The following is a 15214-nucleotide window of genomic DNA, read 5'->3' on the forward strand; positions in this document are numbered from 1 at the left end:
AATTCTTACTTTGTTTTGAGTTACTTCATATGATTATCTTTACAATATATTTATCTTACATTTTGCTTTGATAAATATAGACAGATTTTTAGTTTTTGAAACATGCCCTTATTGGGCTGCAAGGAAAATTGAGCTGAAAAGCTCACTGGGTAAAGAGGGGTAGCTGGCCAGGATTTATATTATGTCCTGGTTAATCCACAAAGCAGATAATCCACTTGGGACCTGACTCTACTAATATTGTGAAATTATGTCCTTTGCAATAAAAATTCCCCAAAGGTTCAAGTGAATATTTCATAAAACAGGGATCTGGTGCTACTTTAATAAGTTGATTAAAATGTATAGTACAGTTGAGAACTGGGTTCTTAGAATGTTCCTATTAAATAGTAGGGGCCTTGTTATGCTTACTTTTACAAAGAATTGGTAAGTGAATTTTCTTACCATCCTGTGACATATGGTCTTTCTATAAACAAGAAAGCAGAAGAACTCGCAAACCGAAAATATGATTTTAGTAGAATTGCTGGGGGATGTTACCCTGATCTGCAGTTTTTTTTCTGCTTATCACTGAATTTTAAGTGGTTCAGTGAAATATGTCTTAAATATTTCTCTTCTCATATATTTCTGCCTTTGGCATATAGTTTGAGATAAAAATCACTTTTTTAAAATGTGTTAAGTAGTATCTTGTATATTTTCTGTACTGAAGTGGCAGCAGTAGTTTCTCTAGTCAAAATTTGGTCAGCCTTGCCAAAATCAGGCGACTGTTACGCTGAGCCCTAGCTGTGGCCGTGGGCTAGGCTCTTCTAGTCATCTCCCTCTACTGGCGCCTGCTTCTTTGGCCTCCATTGTTCAGTCATTTTTTTCCCTCTGGATTCCTGGCCCTGCTCTGGATGCCCTCTTTCCAGCTGTACTTAGCAACTGTAGTGATACCAACAGGATGCTAGGACTACTGACCTTTCTCATTATGGATCAAGGTGCTTAAGCCCCAGACCTGCAATCTACCACCACCACCAACAAAAAACATTTGAAGCCATTTCTACCAACTATAGGTCACCTACCTCTCCTTGTGTGACAAAGATACTTACAGCTATTGCCTCATTTAACAAAGCATTGAACTACAAAAGGAACAGAAAACCTTAATGGCCTGTATTCAGTTATTTGCCACCAAAAGCTACACTTTTCTGAATGAATGAAATTCTATAAACAGATAGAATCAAACATTTAATAAATTGATAATAATAAGGCTGCCATCAGTGGCAGAATGCATATCTGGTAAGTATGACACTTTGCAAAACTATGTTATTTTCAAATCCATGCTGACTTACTGAAATGTTTTCATCTGGAGGTCAAAAGGAAGAAAATACTAGTATTGACTTTATTCCTAACAATTATCCTGTGACATGCTGTGAATGATCGATACTTAGAAAACTGATTTCTTAATATCAGCTGTGATTAATTAATTATTGCTAGTCTGATTTACCCTCTCAATTAAAATTGGGGATTTTGTTTTTCACAGATACTCATACTCTCATTTACCTAAACTGTAAGTTCCTAGTCATATGTTTTTATTTATGTAACCACATAAAAATAAAGGAGCTTCAGTCTTTTTGAAACAAAGAATAAGCCCAGTTTATTAAAATAAGCTTAAATATAATTCATATTATATGCTTATTTTCATACTTAAATTTAGGCAGCATGTACAGAAATCTTCTCTCTGGAAATCCCTAAAAGACAGTATAGAGGTATTTTATTTATTATGACTGTCTTTCAAAATTGCTTATTTTACTTGGGGAGAAGGAAAGAGGGAAGGGAGTCTAGGGCAGTAAATGTGAGTTTGAGGCATGTTTTGGAGAAACAGGCCTTGGGTAAGAGAAGCAGTTATTTAAATGCCATCACTAAACAGCTACCTCTTCCAGTTCTGAATAATGACATGAAGATACTGCTTGTTTTAGGGTTTTTGTTATTAACCAAATTTGGAAATCAGTAATATTTGATGACTATTGATCTCACATTAAAAAGAAAGATACTTCCTTAAACACAAACCTTTTTTTTCCCCTCATAATTATAATTTAAGACTTATTTCCAAATATCTCTTTAAGGCTGAGCAAGGTGCTCACTTTGATTATCAAGTATATAAAACAGTTTTAAGGGCAAAAGAAAAATATGGTTTAAAATAGTTTGATAATTCTTATCTAAACTTAAAAAAAGCTTTATTTGATAGGTAAAATGCCATAAGAATGACTTTAAAAAGTAGAGATGTATGACAGTTTTTTAACACTAAGATTTATGGGGAAGAGGGTGGAGTATATAGCTTAGTGGTGGAGCACACACTTAGCTTGCATGAGGCCCTGGGTTCTATTCCCATTACCTCCACTAAAAATAAATAAACCTAACTACACCCACCCCCCCAAAAAAGCAAAATAAATAAAGTCTTAGTTCTTAAAAAAAAAGACTTATGGAAGATTTTTGTAGAAGCAACAGGAGAAACTTCTAAATGTTTACCATCATCAATATGAAAATAGTAAGAGCAGTGAACCAGAATTTATTTCAAAATGCAAGTTCTGTAAAGATGAAAATTTTTTATTAGCTGTACACAGTCATGTTGAATCTCCATAGTTGTTTTGCTTGGCAGCCCTTTTAGTTCTAAGTTACGTGGTTGTTCCTGAGAAGTAAGTGTGGTAGAAAGTGAGTCTTACCAATAAGTCAACATTTCTAATAAATTAGAAGTTACTTTTTGGTGCTTCCAGGTAGGGTCTCACTTTATTTTTTCTTTCTAGTATTGTTTTTCTAAGTATTTATAAGTTGTCTTTAAAAAAGAAAAGATAATGACTCCCTTTCCTTAGATTAAATGAAATGAGATCTGAATGCTCCACCCCCACTTGTACTAGAAGCTATGACTACATGTACTGTGGCTGGGCTCTCAGTTCTAAATATGAGATCAAAGATGGGTATATGGGAAAGTGGTGGAGCTTGGAGATTTGCTAGAGAACTCTTTACAGATAGCTTTACAGAAACAGTTAAACAGAATTCAGCATTTTCAAAGCAGATGGGGTTTTTTCCTCCTTAGGGAAATAAAGGAAATGTATTTTTCTTAGTTCAAAAAGTGATCTGAAGAAGTCAGTTCTTTATAATATTCTTGATATTTCAAGATGTTTACTCTCAGTGTTAAGTTGCCCATAGTTTAATACCTGTCCTTAGATTTTAAAGTGAAAGGTGATGAATGCAAAGCAAGGTAATTACCTAATTTCAGGTCCAGACCTAAGCAATGTTCTGCACATCTGTGGACACTCAAATGCTGCTGATTTTATGGATGCCATCTTTAGTGAATCCCTGTCAGTTGGTTTAGTACCAGTGCAAAGCACACATTAAACTAAGAAGTACCAGACAAATTCCTTGCTCTTTCTGGTCTAGTTCAGTGCTCCCCAGATGAATGTGGTGAAGGACCAGTTTGTTTTCTGGTTTTGTTGTTTTTTAGTTCCAGTTCACCATGGACCAATGCTTTTGTAAATTACAAGTAAAAATTATTAGGAAATGAAATTTAAAAGATACATAAAATAAACCCTAATTTTAAAATTATTATTAGATTCAAAGTTACAAAAGTATTCTGTCAAATTGCCATAAAATTTTCTAATCTCTTAAACTCACAGACCAGATACTTGTCTCCTCATGGGCCAGTAACAGTGTCTTCGGAACAACACTGATCCAGGGATCATACTGTGAGTCGCATTGGTCTTTTTGCAAGGGAGTAGGAGTAACTACTCTCTCTCACACTTAGGCTAAACGTGTGCTGAATACACAACATGCTTTTCTGCCCATCCACAGTTACTCATTCTCTTTGCTTAGCTTAAAATGCTCTCTCCTCTCCTCTATCTCCAGCTATTGAAATCCCATCTAGTGTTCAGTATGTATTTTAGATGCCATTTTTCTCATCAGATATCTCATGCCCTCCCACCAATATCGACAACAGCTGGGTTTGAGCTTTCCCTTCTCTTTTTTGATATTCGAAGTCTGCCTCTTCCCATAATTATAAAAAGGCAGTATAATGGCATGGTAAAGAGGTTTGGGCTCTGGAATCAAAAAAACCAAGACTTAAAGCCCTAACTGGATGAGCTTGAACATGTTTTTAACTTCTCTGTTTCCTTATCTGTAAAATATACATGAGTATGGTGTGTATCCCAAAAGGTGGTTAGAAATTAGATAACCTATGTGGAGCATCTTACATTGTAACTGGCACATGTGTAGTAAGCCTTCCATTAATGTAACTGCCATTATTATTTATTCCTAACTTATCTCCCATCCTTTATCCTTAACTCACTAGATTAAAGGCAGGATTGCTGTCCCAGTAGAAACCAGCCTTGCTCAATAAACATAAGTTGAATATAAGTGCTTCTGTCATTTAAATGATACAAACAAGCAGTAGAATAGAATTCAGAGAGAGATTACTGATAGTTGGAGAGGTAAGAGAATCTTTGTAGAGATGATGGTATTTAAACTGAACTTGATGTTGTGGGTCAGCATTCTGCCCCTTATTGGTGACAGTGCCCACAGGCAGGGAACACTGCCTGGTTGGCTGTGTGGAGACTACTTAGGAGCATTTAGAATAAGAAAGGCAGCCTGAGGTCAGGTTATAAAGGGGCTTTAAAGGCCACCTTGTGGTGGTGTACTTTCTCCTTTGAGCATGTGGGAGCTCTAAAGTCCCGCTTCCTACAGAGGATGATTTTTGAGATAAAGGAAACTGGAGCCTAGTGACCCAAGGAGAAAACTGGGAAATTGGTGAAATCCTGTTACGTAAACCAGCATTTCCTAAACTATCCCTCTGAATATTGACATTCCTTGTGGTGGTGAGTAATGTTCCCTGGGGGAATGGAAGGAAGGGGAGTGTACCAAAAAAACAAATTTGAGAATTGCACTGTCTAGCTCTCCCCCTGAAGACTTCCATACATCCTGATTATTGACAGTCCTTTACTCAAGAAGTCTTTGTAGACCTTCGTTGATCTAGTATTTCTCAAAGTTAGCCATAGAGCTTTTTTTATGCAACATTTGTAAATATCTCATAAACACAGTTTAAAAACACAGTAATGCAAACAGTCATAAACCCAGAGTATTATAATGAGAGCACAAGTAAAATTTGGCTAATTCTCAGTGCTTAGCAGATCCTAGGATATAAGGTGCAATCATTTCGTTGCCAAATAGGAACCACATTGTCTTGCACTTCTTGATTTTGGCAGAATTACTCCATGCAGGAATTTTGCAGGACCTCACCAGTTGCTTAGGTTCAGAATGCCAGGTTATTTATGTTTCATCACATCCGTCTCTTCTGTCCATTGTGAGTGTCTCCACAAATGTCCGCTGTTGCCATGCCTACACTTGACACTTGGTGATTCCCAACCTTTGAATTGCAGCACTCTAAAATCTGTATTTGTTGTTCTCCTTCCTCCATACTTTCAAAGATTTGTTATGCAATATGTTATATATGTAAAGGAAAGTGAATGAAAGTAAGTTTGTTTAAAATTATAATCCTAGAGAAATTTAGGAGTATCCTTGACTGTGTCAAAACCAGGGTTGGGATTCATTGGGCTATGTGGTCATACATTTTTTCCCCCTATTTTAACAGGATTAAAATTAGTAGTACTATAGCTTTATGTTATCTTGCCAGGTTATTTATGCCTGAATCAGTGTACATCTTGCATACTTACAGAAATTAATCTGGTCACTTAGTCACTACTTTAATAGATTTTAATAATGTACAATCAGTTAATTTTTTAAAAGCAAGATGAGCTTATGGGAATGGTTAGCACTTAATAGTTTCTTAGCAATTTAAGGCAAATGATGCTTTTTTCAATGATAATGTATGGAGTGTGTGTATGTATGTATATGTGTGTGTGTGTGTGTGTGTGTGTATAGTAGTTAAAACCTGGCATATGGTAAACACTACATAAGGTGTTTGCTACTATTGTTGTTGTTATTGTTGAAGATTAGAGTTAGGTGGTCCTGCCTGGTTATTTCTAGTTTTCAAAATAACTTACAATCTACTTTTCTCAATTGCTAGGTGTTTTTAATTGAAATTGCAGGAGCATTTAACCTAAACAAAAACTTAAAGAAAAAATAGAATTTTTTAAGTTCTAAGTGATTGATGTAAATCATTTTGACCATAATATATTATTAAGATATTAAAATTAAAATCTTTGCAAATTTACATAATACTCAGCTATTTGTTTTCATATAATTATTTCAGTCAGCCTCTAATTTTGGACACAGTGTCTTTTAAATATTTTTGTATGATTATTCTTAATTAAAGCCTTCCATACATTTCCATATTGTAGAAAACATGTATTTATATACATTACTTTTGATTTTTAAAGTGCTTGTTGTAATTTTTTTAATGCTTTCTGGAATTCCAAACCTATAAATAACTAATATTTTTCTGCTTCAACTCCTCCAGCTTACTGAAACAAATTCAAGTATCAAGTGCTTGGACTCCATGTGCTGTTTCTCAGAAGGAGAAACAGCATGCGCGTCTATTGGAAGAATGCTGGAACGAGTAATCGGAAGATGTAGTCCAACCCATGTTAGCAGGTGTGAAATTTCTCTAAGTAGCCTTTGCTGCAGTTGAGTATCCTGTAAACTGGAACAGGATGAACCTGCATCTCTAAATACCTAATAAATCAGCAGCTGGTTTTACCAGCTGAAGCAGAAAGTGTGCTATTTATTAGCACTCTTTGATGGTATTTCACTGTGTGGCTTTAGGGTAGAGGGTTCTTTCACTTACAGAGGAAGAAAAAGCACCTTTGAAGAGACATTTCATCTAATGAACAAAAAATTTTGCTTTACAGTCTTTCTCAAATGTGAATATAGGAGTGTGTATATGGTACTCTTGGTTGGTATTTATAACTTTCTTTTTTTGATTATACCTATACTGTTGTTTTATTTCCTGCATTTTTTTGCTTTTTTGTATTTATAAAATAATCTACACATAATAGTAAAATCAGAAAATTTTTGCTTTTCTTATTCTTCGTGCGTATTTACTACTCAGTCATTCGAGACTTTGAGGTATTTATAAACATATAAGGCTGCATTTCTGCTCTCCTATATCTTTTTATCTATGTAATGATGTTTTAAAATGAGTTATGATTTTTAAGTTTTTACTTGGCATTTGTGGTCTAATTAAAAGTTTGTAAGTTAGAACAGGCTCTTTAAATTATGGTTTAGAAGAACCTTAACATTTCTATCCCCTCCCAAATGTGTTTCTTGAACTAGATTTGCTTTTGTGGATTATAACAAAAAATACCATCTTTTGGTAAATACTACTTAAATTGTATTTAAAAGTGAAATTGATTCAGCTCTTTATGTGGTTATCCAAGAGACATTATTATTTAGTAAATATTAAGGAATAGAAATAACTTTTTTCATACTTCGGTGTACTTTAGGTGATGATATTAAAGTCCACAAATCAGAGCAGCAGGGCTCTGGTGTGCATGAAGGGTTACAGATGAGCAAGGATAGATGGTGATTTCGATTGTCCACAGTGTGCCATGTAAATAGTATCATTTTCTACATGTTCCATCGCTTGGAAAATGTTGGAAAGAAAGACTCCAGAGGAATAAAGGGTAGAGGAGGCACTATTCTCTTATCTGTTGATAAAAAAATTTTTAATACTTGGTTGGCTTTATGTTTTTAAAATGGTAAGAATGATATCATTCATGTATAATAGAGTACAGGTAACTTTTACTGGTGAACTACTTAGTTCCCACTTTGCCTTTATTTATGGCCATTTCTTTACCATACACTTGCATTTATAAAGAGCATCCTTATGTCAATATAACTTCTATGGTTTCAGCCTCCATTTGTTGATTATAATGTAATCAAAAATATTTCCATAATGTTGTCATCATTTTATAGTAATTTTATTGCATATATAAGAATTACCACGAGCAGCTAAATTTATTGGGGCTTATATGTTATGACTTAGACAATTGTATTATAAAATGTGTTACAGAAAAGCAGTTCTGTCATGTACCCAGGCCAATGAACTTCCCAAAGGAAGTTCACAAGGATCTAATTTACAACATTCTTTTACTTATTAAGAAAGTTTCACTGCACAGAACTAAGGTGAGAGTTAGATTAAGAGACTACTATAGAACTTTTAGAGAATTTTTAAAATATCTTTTTCAACAAGAAGTTCTCTTTAGTTATGATATACATCTTCACTATTAAAACAAAAGACTAGAAATAATTTTCAGTAAGCCCAAAATATTTTTCTGCTTTAAATATATTCCTATTTATTATTATTATGCAAATATTATTTGCATAGTCATTTTTATGCCACATTATTCCTTTTGAACCTGCCCCAGGAATTATAGGATTTATTTCTGCATGTTCTACTGAAGGTGTCTGTTCTCATCTGCACTTCTTTTCACTTAAAATTGTTCAGGTTATATTATTGGTTACTACTGTCGTGACCTCCCTGTTTTCTTCAAATGAATCATCTAAAAAGTCTTGAGATTTGTTCTTTTGTTCTTTCTTTTTTCTTTTTTTAGTGGATAAAATCATACAGTATGCAAACATTCAGTGCTTTTCAAAGGGCTATATGAAAATTGCCATCAGTTCATTAACATTATATTTAAACTTTGAAAAGATCATTTTTGATATGTTGAATTTTGTTTTTGTTTTTTACATATAATTGTATTAGTGAAATATGTTAGGCATTTCTGTTTTGATTTTGGAGCAGCCCCTATTCTACATTTCTCTTTCATGTCTAATTTAAAAGGTAAGACAAGGCTGATACCGCTATTACATGATGTAGAATCCCTTGAATATTTATTCCATTAACATTAAACATAAGAGATAATGGGTATCATGTGAGAAATATAGCTAATGCTTTCTATGACAAATTACTGATGAAGTTTTACCATCTAGGCAAAGAAATTCTACTTATATTTTATCAATTGATGTTGTCAAGGGGATATACCATATTGCAAGCTCAGTTTCAAAGGTAGCATCATGGTGCTATGTAGGGGATATGCCATGTTGTATGCTAAAGGGCTGTACTTCAGCAATAAATCTTTTTTTTTTAATGTATTTTACCAGCAGTTACTTTATTCTAATCAAAACTATCTTTTAAATAGATAAGAATTATTAGTTCACATGTAGTTCAGGTGTTTAATATTTCTGTCAATTATTATATTTAACAATATGAATGCACATGTGCACTTTGAAAAAATCAAAAATGAAAGAAACTTTACCTAATGAGATTCTTCTACATAAGCAATGGTTGGAAAAGAGGAAAAAATAACATAAATATTGATAGTTGAGGAGTGGAAAATTGACTCCAGATAATTGGTGTATTTATAGTTATGTTTTGTTGTGTGTTTCTGAACATACTTTTCCTTGCATAAATACTTAACCCTAAGAAATGTTCATAGTCTCATTTCATTCATTTAGTTTACGAATACTGAGTGCCTACTATGTACCAGGCACAGTTCTAGGTGCTAGAGATGGTATTGAACAAGCCCTTCTTAAACTAAGGTAGATATCGTAAGATTTTTGGAAACTGGTAAAATTATTAGAGAACCTGTAAACCTTTGGTGTGGTTTCTGCTTGTTTGTCTTCCTCTTAGCTAACTTTGTAAAGTTTCTAGGTTCCAAACTTCATTGTGACTGTGCTCACTTAAACCGATTTAAACTTGAATTACATACAAACTTTACAGTCTCTAGGAAACAGGTTTTTGATAAAAGTGAATGTAGGCTGTTTTAAATGCTACTCTCGTCCTCTAACATCTTTATTTAAAGAAAGATGGGGAAAGTTACATAAAATGTATGTATTGTTAAGTGCTTTTAGTCTTCTAAAAAAAAAAAAGCCACCTTTGACTTGGTAACCCTAATACTGTCCTTTGAATAGGTTAAGCTATTTTAAGCATGACAGGCTGTTTTTAGTCTTCAGTTACTTTGGCTGAAACTGATACAGCTGCAAATAAAATATTGTATAATGAACTGCTTATGGGCCTTAACATTCAGACAAGACAGTAGTTAACTTTTCCAGACCAGTAGAGGATCATTTGTTCTTAGTTAAGTGGAAACCCTAGTGACTTACAGGTGTCTTTGATACCTGTTGAATTAAAACATTTACTTCGTTCAAGCTGATTATGCTAAAACCTTAGAATTTATAACTGAAAAGAAATAATAGTGTAATATGAACATACTACTGTTCCATTCCAAAGCTTTTGGTAAGTGATTTTGTTTGCTTCTGTAATGTCAAAATACAGCCTAGTTGCTTTTCAGTAAAACTGAATGTGCATAACTCTTAATAACATACTTGTTTCTTATTGAATTGTTAAGATTTTAAAATTGTCTCATGCTTTACTATCTATAGAAGTTGTTTTAATGCTAATGAATGTCTGAATTGTGGCTAATAATTTCATATGATAACTAGAGCATTACTTTTCCCAAGTTTTTGTATAATATAAATAGAATGTTTGGTCATTCACTGCTAGCATTTAAAAATGCAAGTTTAACATTTAAAAGTGAATCAGTCATTGATTATTTTTTAATACTCAAATTGCATTTTGGTCCTAAGTTTTAGAGTAAATTTTTTTCTGAATTAAAACATAGGTCCTGGTGAGCCAAACTTTTCTTTTATTGTTACTTTAGATCATGGAGTGCACCGGATCCTTTCTATACCAACGACAGGAGCATCTTGACTCTCTCCACAATGGACTCATCTACTTGCTAAAGGGGCAGTAGTACTTTGTGGGAGCCATTTCAACTCCTTTCCTAAAACTCAGTGTGAGCATCCTGGTAATGGCCACACTAGCTCTGCAGAATTAGTCTGACATCTCTGGAGTAGTTCATACCCACTCAAAGTTATAATGGCAAGCAAACAAAAATCATTAACATGCACCCCTCTCAGCTCCCTTTAATTTAAATCTGAACATGTTAAAATTTGTGAATAAAGAGACATTTTTCATCTCTTTATCTGGGTTGTCTCATGTGCTTATGGGACTCCTAATGGCATTTCAGCCTCTTGCTAAGGCCACTATATTTTAATATCAAGGTAAAAAAGAGGTAATTCCTGGTTAATTGTATTTTTAGTATTAGCTTGGTTATTGAGTCTTCTATTTAAATTTGCTTCTGTAAATTATGCTGAAGTTTGCCTTGAAAACTCTATTTTTTTATTAGAGTTATATTTGAAGCTTTTCATGGGAAAAGTTAATGTGAATAGTAAGGAATTTTGGTCCCTCAGTGACCCATGTTGCTAATTCATTAATGCTTTCTAAGTTCCCAGAGCAAATTAGGAGAATGCATTTCCAACCATTATTTCCTGCATTATGGGTAGTAAGTATATACCGGTACCAAAATTTCTCTAAATGTACTGTAACAGTTTGCCCGGTGTCTCATTATAAGGTATGTTTTCAGATGTGGGTATAGAATGTAAATGAAACAAAGTCTAACTATATACATGCAAAGGATATATCATATCTTACATATAAATCAGGAATCAAGTCCATTCACCAGATTTCAAATTGATGTTTACTATTTTTGTGACAGTATAAAGAACCTATATTGGGTGAATTATTATTATTATTATTTCATGTGTTTATCTATTGGATCTTTTGCATGCTTTAATCTGGTTAATATATTTAAATTTGCTTTTTTTCTTCTATCTGAAGACTCTGTTTATAGTATTTTATGATACTGTTGTTAAGTTCAACTATATCAATAAAAAGCAAGTTTGGACAGTATTTAAATATTGCAAATACTTTAAATTATACAAATCAAAAGTTTAGGGCAACTAACTCAGTAAAATTTGAGACGAGCCTCTTTCTATAGCTAGCTTAGAATTGCTCTTGCCTTTCAGTAAGCTAGCTTTTAGAATAAAGGATTTCAGATGAGAATCCTGTTATTTTTAGGTTAGTATATGTTGTCTAAGTTATAGCAGACTACCACAGTAAAGTGAAATCTGCCCAGTGTCTCATTATAAGGTACGTTTTCAGATGTGGGTATAGAATGTAAATGAAACAAAGTCTAAAATGCTAAATTTTATGGGTAATGACTGCAATACATATAAATGTTAAAAACAATGAGGTATGCATTACTGCCATTAACTCACTGCACTTCAGTAATTGATTTCCATCCTGAATTTATCATGTAGATCCAGTGTTTTTATTTGTTTTGATAAAAAGTAATATTTTAAAATTTGAAAATGATTATTGGTTTAAGAACTATTACCCAGCTCTAAGCATGTAATAATTGTGTACATATACATTCAAAATTGTATGAAAATGGCTCAGTAAGGTTTTGCCAAAACTTTTCCTTCAGAATATGATTCCTTTTTGTAAATTTATTGCACAACCCTCTACCCCTTTCCCATTTCATGAATATAAGACTTCTGGAACTGGGCTGATAGGGAAAGAATGGTAGAATTAAGACCTTACCTTTGTCTACTGGTAAACTATTTTCTTGCTAATATAACATTTATATGTTTCAATAATGCAAGGATGTTAGGTTATGAATGTCAGCCTAAATACTAATTTTCATTAATAGCTCTTCTTTAACTTGGACATTCCAAAATTGGGTTTAGGAAGTTACTGTTATTCTGGAAATACATTAACAGAATAATAAAATATACCATGTGTACCCTCACCAATTCATGTTCCAGAAGAGGAAGTATTCCAGAAAATACTCAGTAGAGTAGTTAGTGGAAAATAATACAGAATTTGCTTTTTCTTAGAATGTCTTATAAAATGTTCATGTAACAAAGTGACATTGAGTACCTTGCATTACATCTGCCTTGTGTTTATTTGCCATCAGCTAAACTGCTAACACTAGGAGAGGACTGCAAACCCTTCAAGCAGTCTCTGACCAACTGCAGCAAGGCAGAGGGGTCAGCTAGCTTATATGGTGCTTAAGGTATGATTGATGCAATTTTCTGCCTTTACTATTTGAATTTATTTAAGAACTTTGTCTCTGAAAGAAAGATAATAGCATCCCCTGATATGCTCATCCTACTCTGTTCAAAACCTGCTCCATTTAGAAGATTATCTTGTAATTTCAAGAAAGAGGTTTTCTATTTATTTAAGAAAGTGACAGTGTTATCCTCAAATTTCCAATCATTTTCTAGTGTTAATATTCTTATTGTAAAGCTATTACTACCTAATGAGTAATCAGAAATTTTCCCCTTTGTGTATTTCTTTAAAATTCTTTGGAAAGTATGATGTTGATAATGAACTTACTGTTATCTGCCAAAACCAGGGTACGATGCTACATGTGTTATTGCTAGTTAATTAGTGATCTCAAATCTATTTGCCTCACTTGCTTGCTTTTGCCTAGCCGGAAGGCTGTAGCCTTGGAGATAGTAAGTAGCAAGCACCAAGTCAGTTTTCAAAATCGTCCATCAGCTGCTTTAGGTGACTCCGCACCCTGCCTCAGCTTTAGCAAGCATTAGTAAACTCACCCTAGGAGGAGTAGGGTGTAGGCCAGAAGAACTGTAGCTCCCCAGGCTTGCTGTGGAGTTGACGAGAAAAAAGGGGAGAATTTAGTTTGAATTTCTCTTAACTAGCCTCTCCTCTTTGGGTCATCTTCTCCCTGATAGCCAAAGGCTTCAAAGACCTGATTCAAACTCTGGCACTATCCTGAGTAAGAAGGAAATTAAACAGAGGCAAATCACCCAGTTAGGGAATACCTATACTCAGACCAGGGTTATTTTTACTGCATAAGATTGTGAAATTGGACTTACAAGCTTGAGACTCCTATCTGATATGCAGGAGTCAAGGCCACTAAAAAATTTACAATTAATAGCGACAGTTTTTAAAAATACACTTCTCTGGAAAGTTATTGAGGGCTGAGGGAAAAAAAAATTCATCCATGTTTGTGTTTTTCCTGTAAAGATCAATTTGGGATATGCTATAAGCAGGTATTAATAAAACTTAAACACCAAAGAGTTATGTAAAACATGTTCTGTTAATTTTGGTCCCCCCTTTAGAGATATTTTTCTATCCTGAAATGAGTAACCTGTTTTCACAAAAATAGAGCATTATTAAAATGCTATTTATGTGAGATAACCTGAATGATATTCCTGCAAAAAATACATCATAACTAATGATATGTTTGTAATAATGGTGATTGTTAGATTTTTATGAGAAATTAGTAGCTGGAAATAATGTAGCAACACTTAGTTTAAAATTTTGGACCTCAGATACTGTGGCTGTCTAATATAATCTTTAAAAATTATCTGCATTGTCAGTAAATGTGTACCTATTGTACAGCTCTCAGTAATTTTTTTAAAGTTTATGAAATTATATTTATCCAATAAAAATTTCTTTTATAAGTGAGTCTTTTTCCATTATTTAAATGCATTTTAAGCCTCCCCCTGCTCATCACAAATCAAAAATTTTTTTAATTTTACTACATTTACCCTCTGTTGTAGTACAGAAATGCCATTATGCCTTTCACTGCATATTTTCAAAAGTCTAGAAATTCTTTCTTTACTCAACTTTTGTAAATTATCAGTACAGCTCCTGAAAAGGGGTGTGATTGAAATGCACCAACCATAAAGGCCAACACACTTCAGCTAGAAATTGCATCATTGGTGAAAAACCAGCCATGTGAATTTGGAAATGCCTCAGTTCAATAGAAAATATCTGCTTTCTTTAAAATACGTATTTATGTATTAAATATATTCAGTCATTGTTCCTAATGCTTCAGGTGCCATTAAAATATGTAATCATTTCATCTGTGTAAAAGGTAAGCTGTTGTCTTTGCCAAAGTGTTAGTATTTGCAAAGGATGACAATGTATAATATATGTGTTTTTATTTCTGAAATGAAATAACATAATCCTGGACATGTCAGTTTATCTAAGCTTCTATTTTTATTTTAAAAGGAGTTGAGGGCTTGGACTATCTTTAGGGTAACTTCAGTCTTTAACTTTTATTGTACAGCATAATGAATTAGGTTCTTAATAAGATATTTAGGACAAAGTAAAATTTTGTGAGCATTTCATCAGGAAATTTAGTGAATTCAAAAACAGGTCAAGTTTTATTTTGAAGAGCTAACTGACTCAGAGAACAAAGCTATTGTAAGTGGAGATAAGGTCATATGTCTGTGTGAACAGCCCCTTTTGGAAGTGGCACAGAGCCTTCTGGTAAGTCAGAGTTGTAATACTAGTTTTTAAGGTAAGGTTGTTTGTATTCAAGTAAAATCTGTAGATAGTGAAGTACATCAATTT

The 15214-nt window shown here is 33.4% G+C and overlaps 1 protein-coding gene across 4 annotated transcripts in view; it reads left to right on the forward strand.

Annotated features, from left to right (window-relative positions):
* The window catches only part of ATP11B (ATPase phospholipid transporting 11B (putative)), a 97485-nt gene extending 83165 nt beyond the window's left edge, over window positions 1-14320 (forward strand). For 2 of the 4 annotated variants that reach the window (XM_031682006.2, XM_031681999.2), the window contains 2 exons: window positions 6437-6570; window positions 10641-14320. In XM_031682006.2, the coding sequence (XP_031537866.1) occupies window positions 6437-6539 (103 nt within the window). In that variant the 3' untranslated portion in view covers window positions 6540-6570; window positions 10641-14320. Of the gene's footprint in view, window positions 1-3641; window positions 3711-6436; window positions 6574-10640 lie in introns of those variants that run through there. The other 2 variants (XM_031682011.2, XM_031682016.2) reach the window with 1 other exon arrangement.
* Window positions 14321-15214: the final 894 nt, after the last annotated feature.

The sequence above is a fragment of the Vicugna pacos genome, chromosome 1 (genome assembly GCF_048564905.1).
Source record: "Vicugna pacos chromosome 1, VicPac4, whole genome shotgun sequence".
Lineage (NCBI taxonomy): Eukaryota > Metazoa > Chordata > Mammalia > Artiodactyla > Camelidae > Vicugna > Vicugna pacos.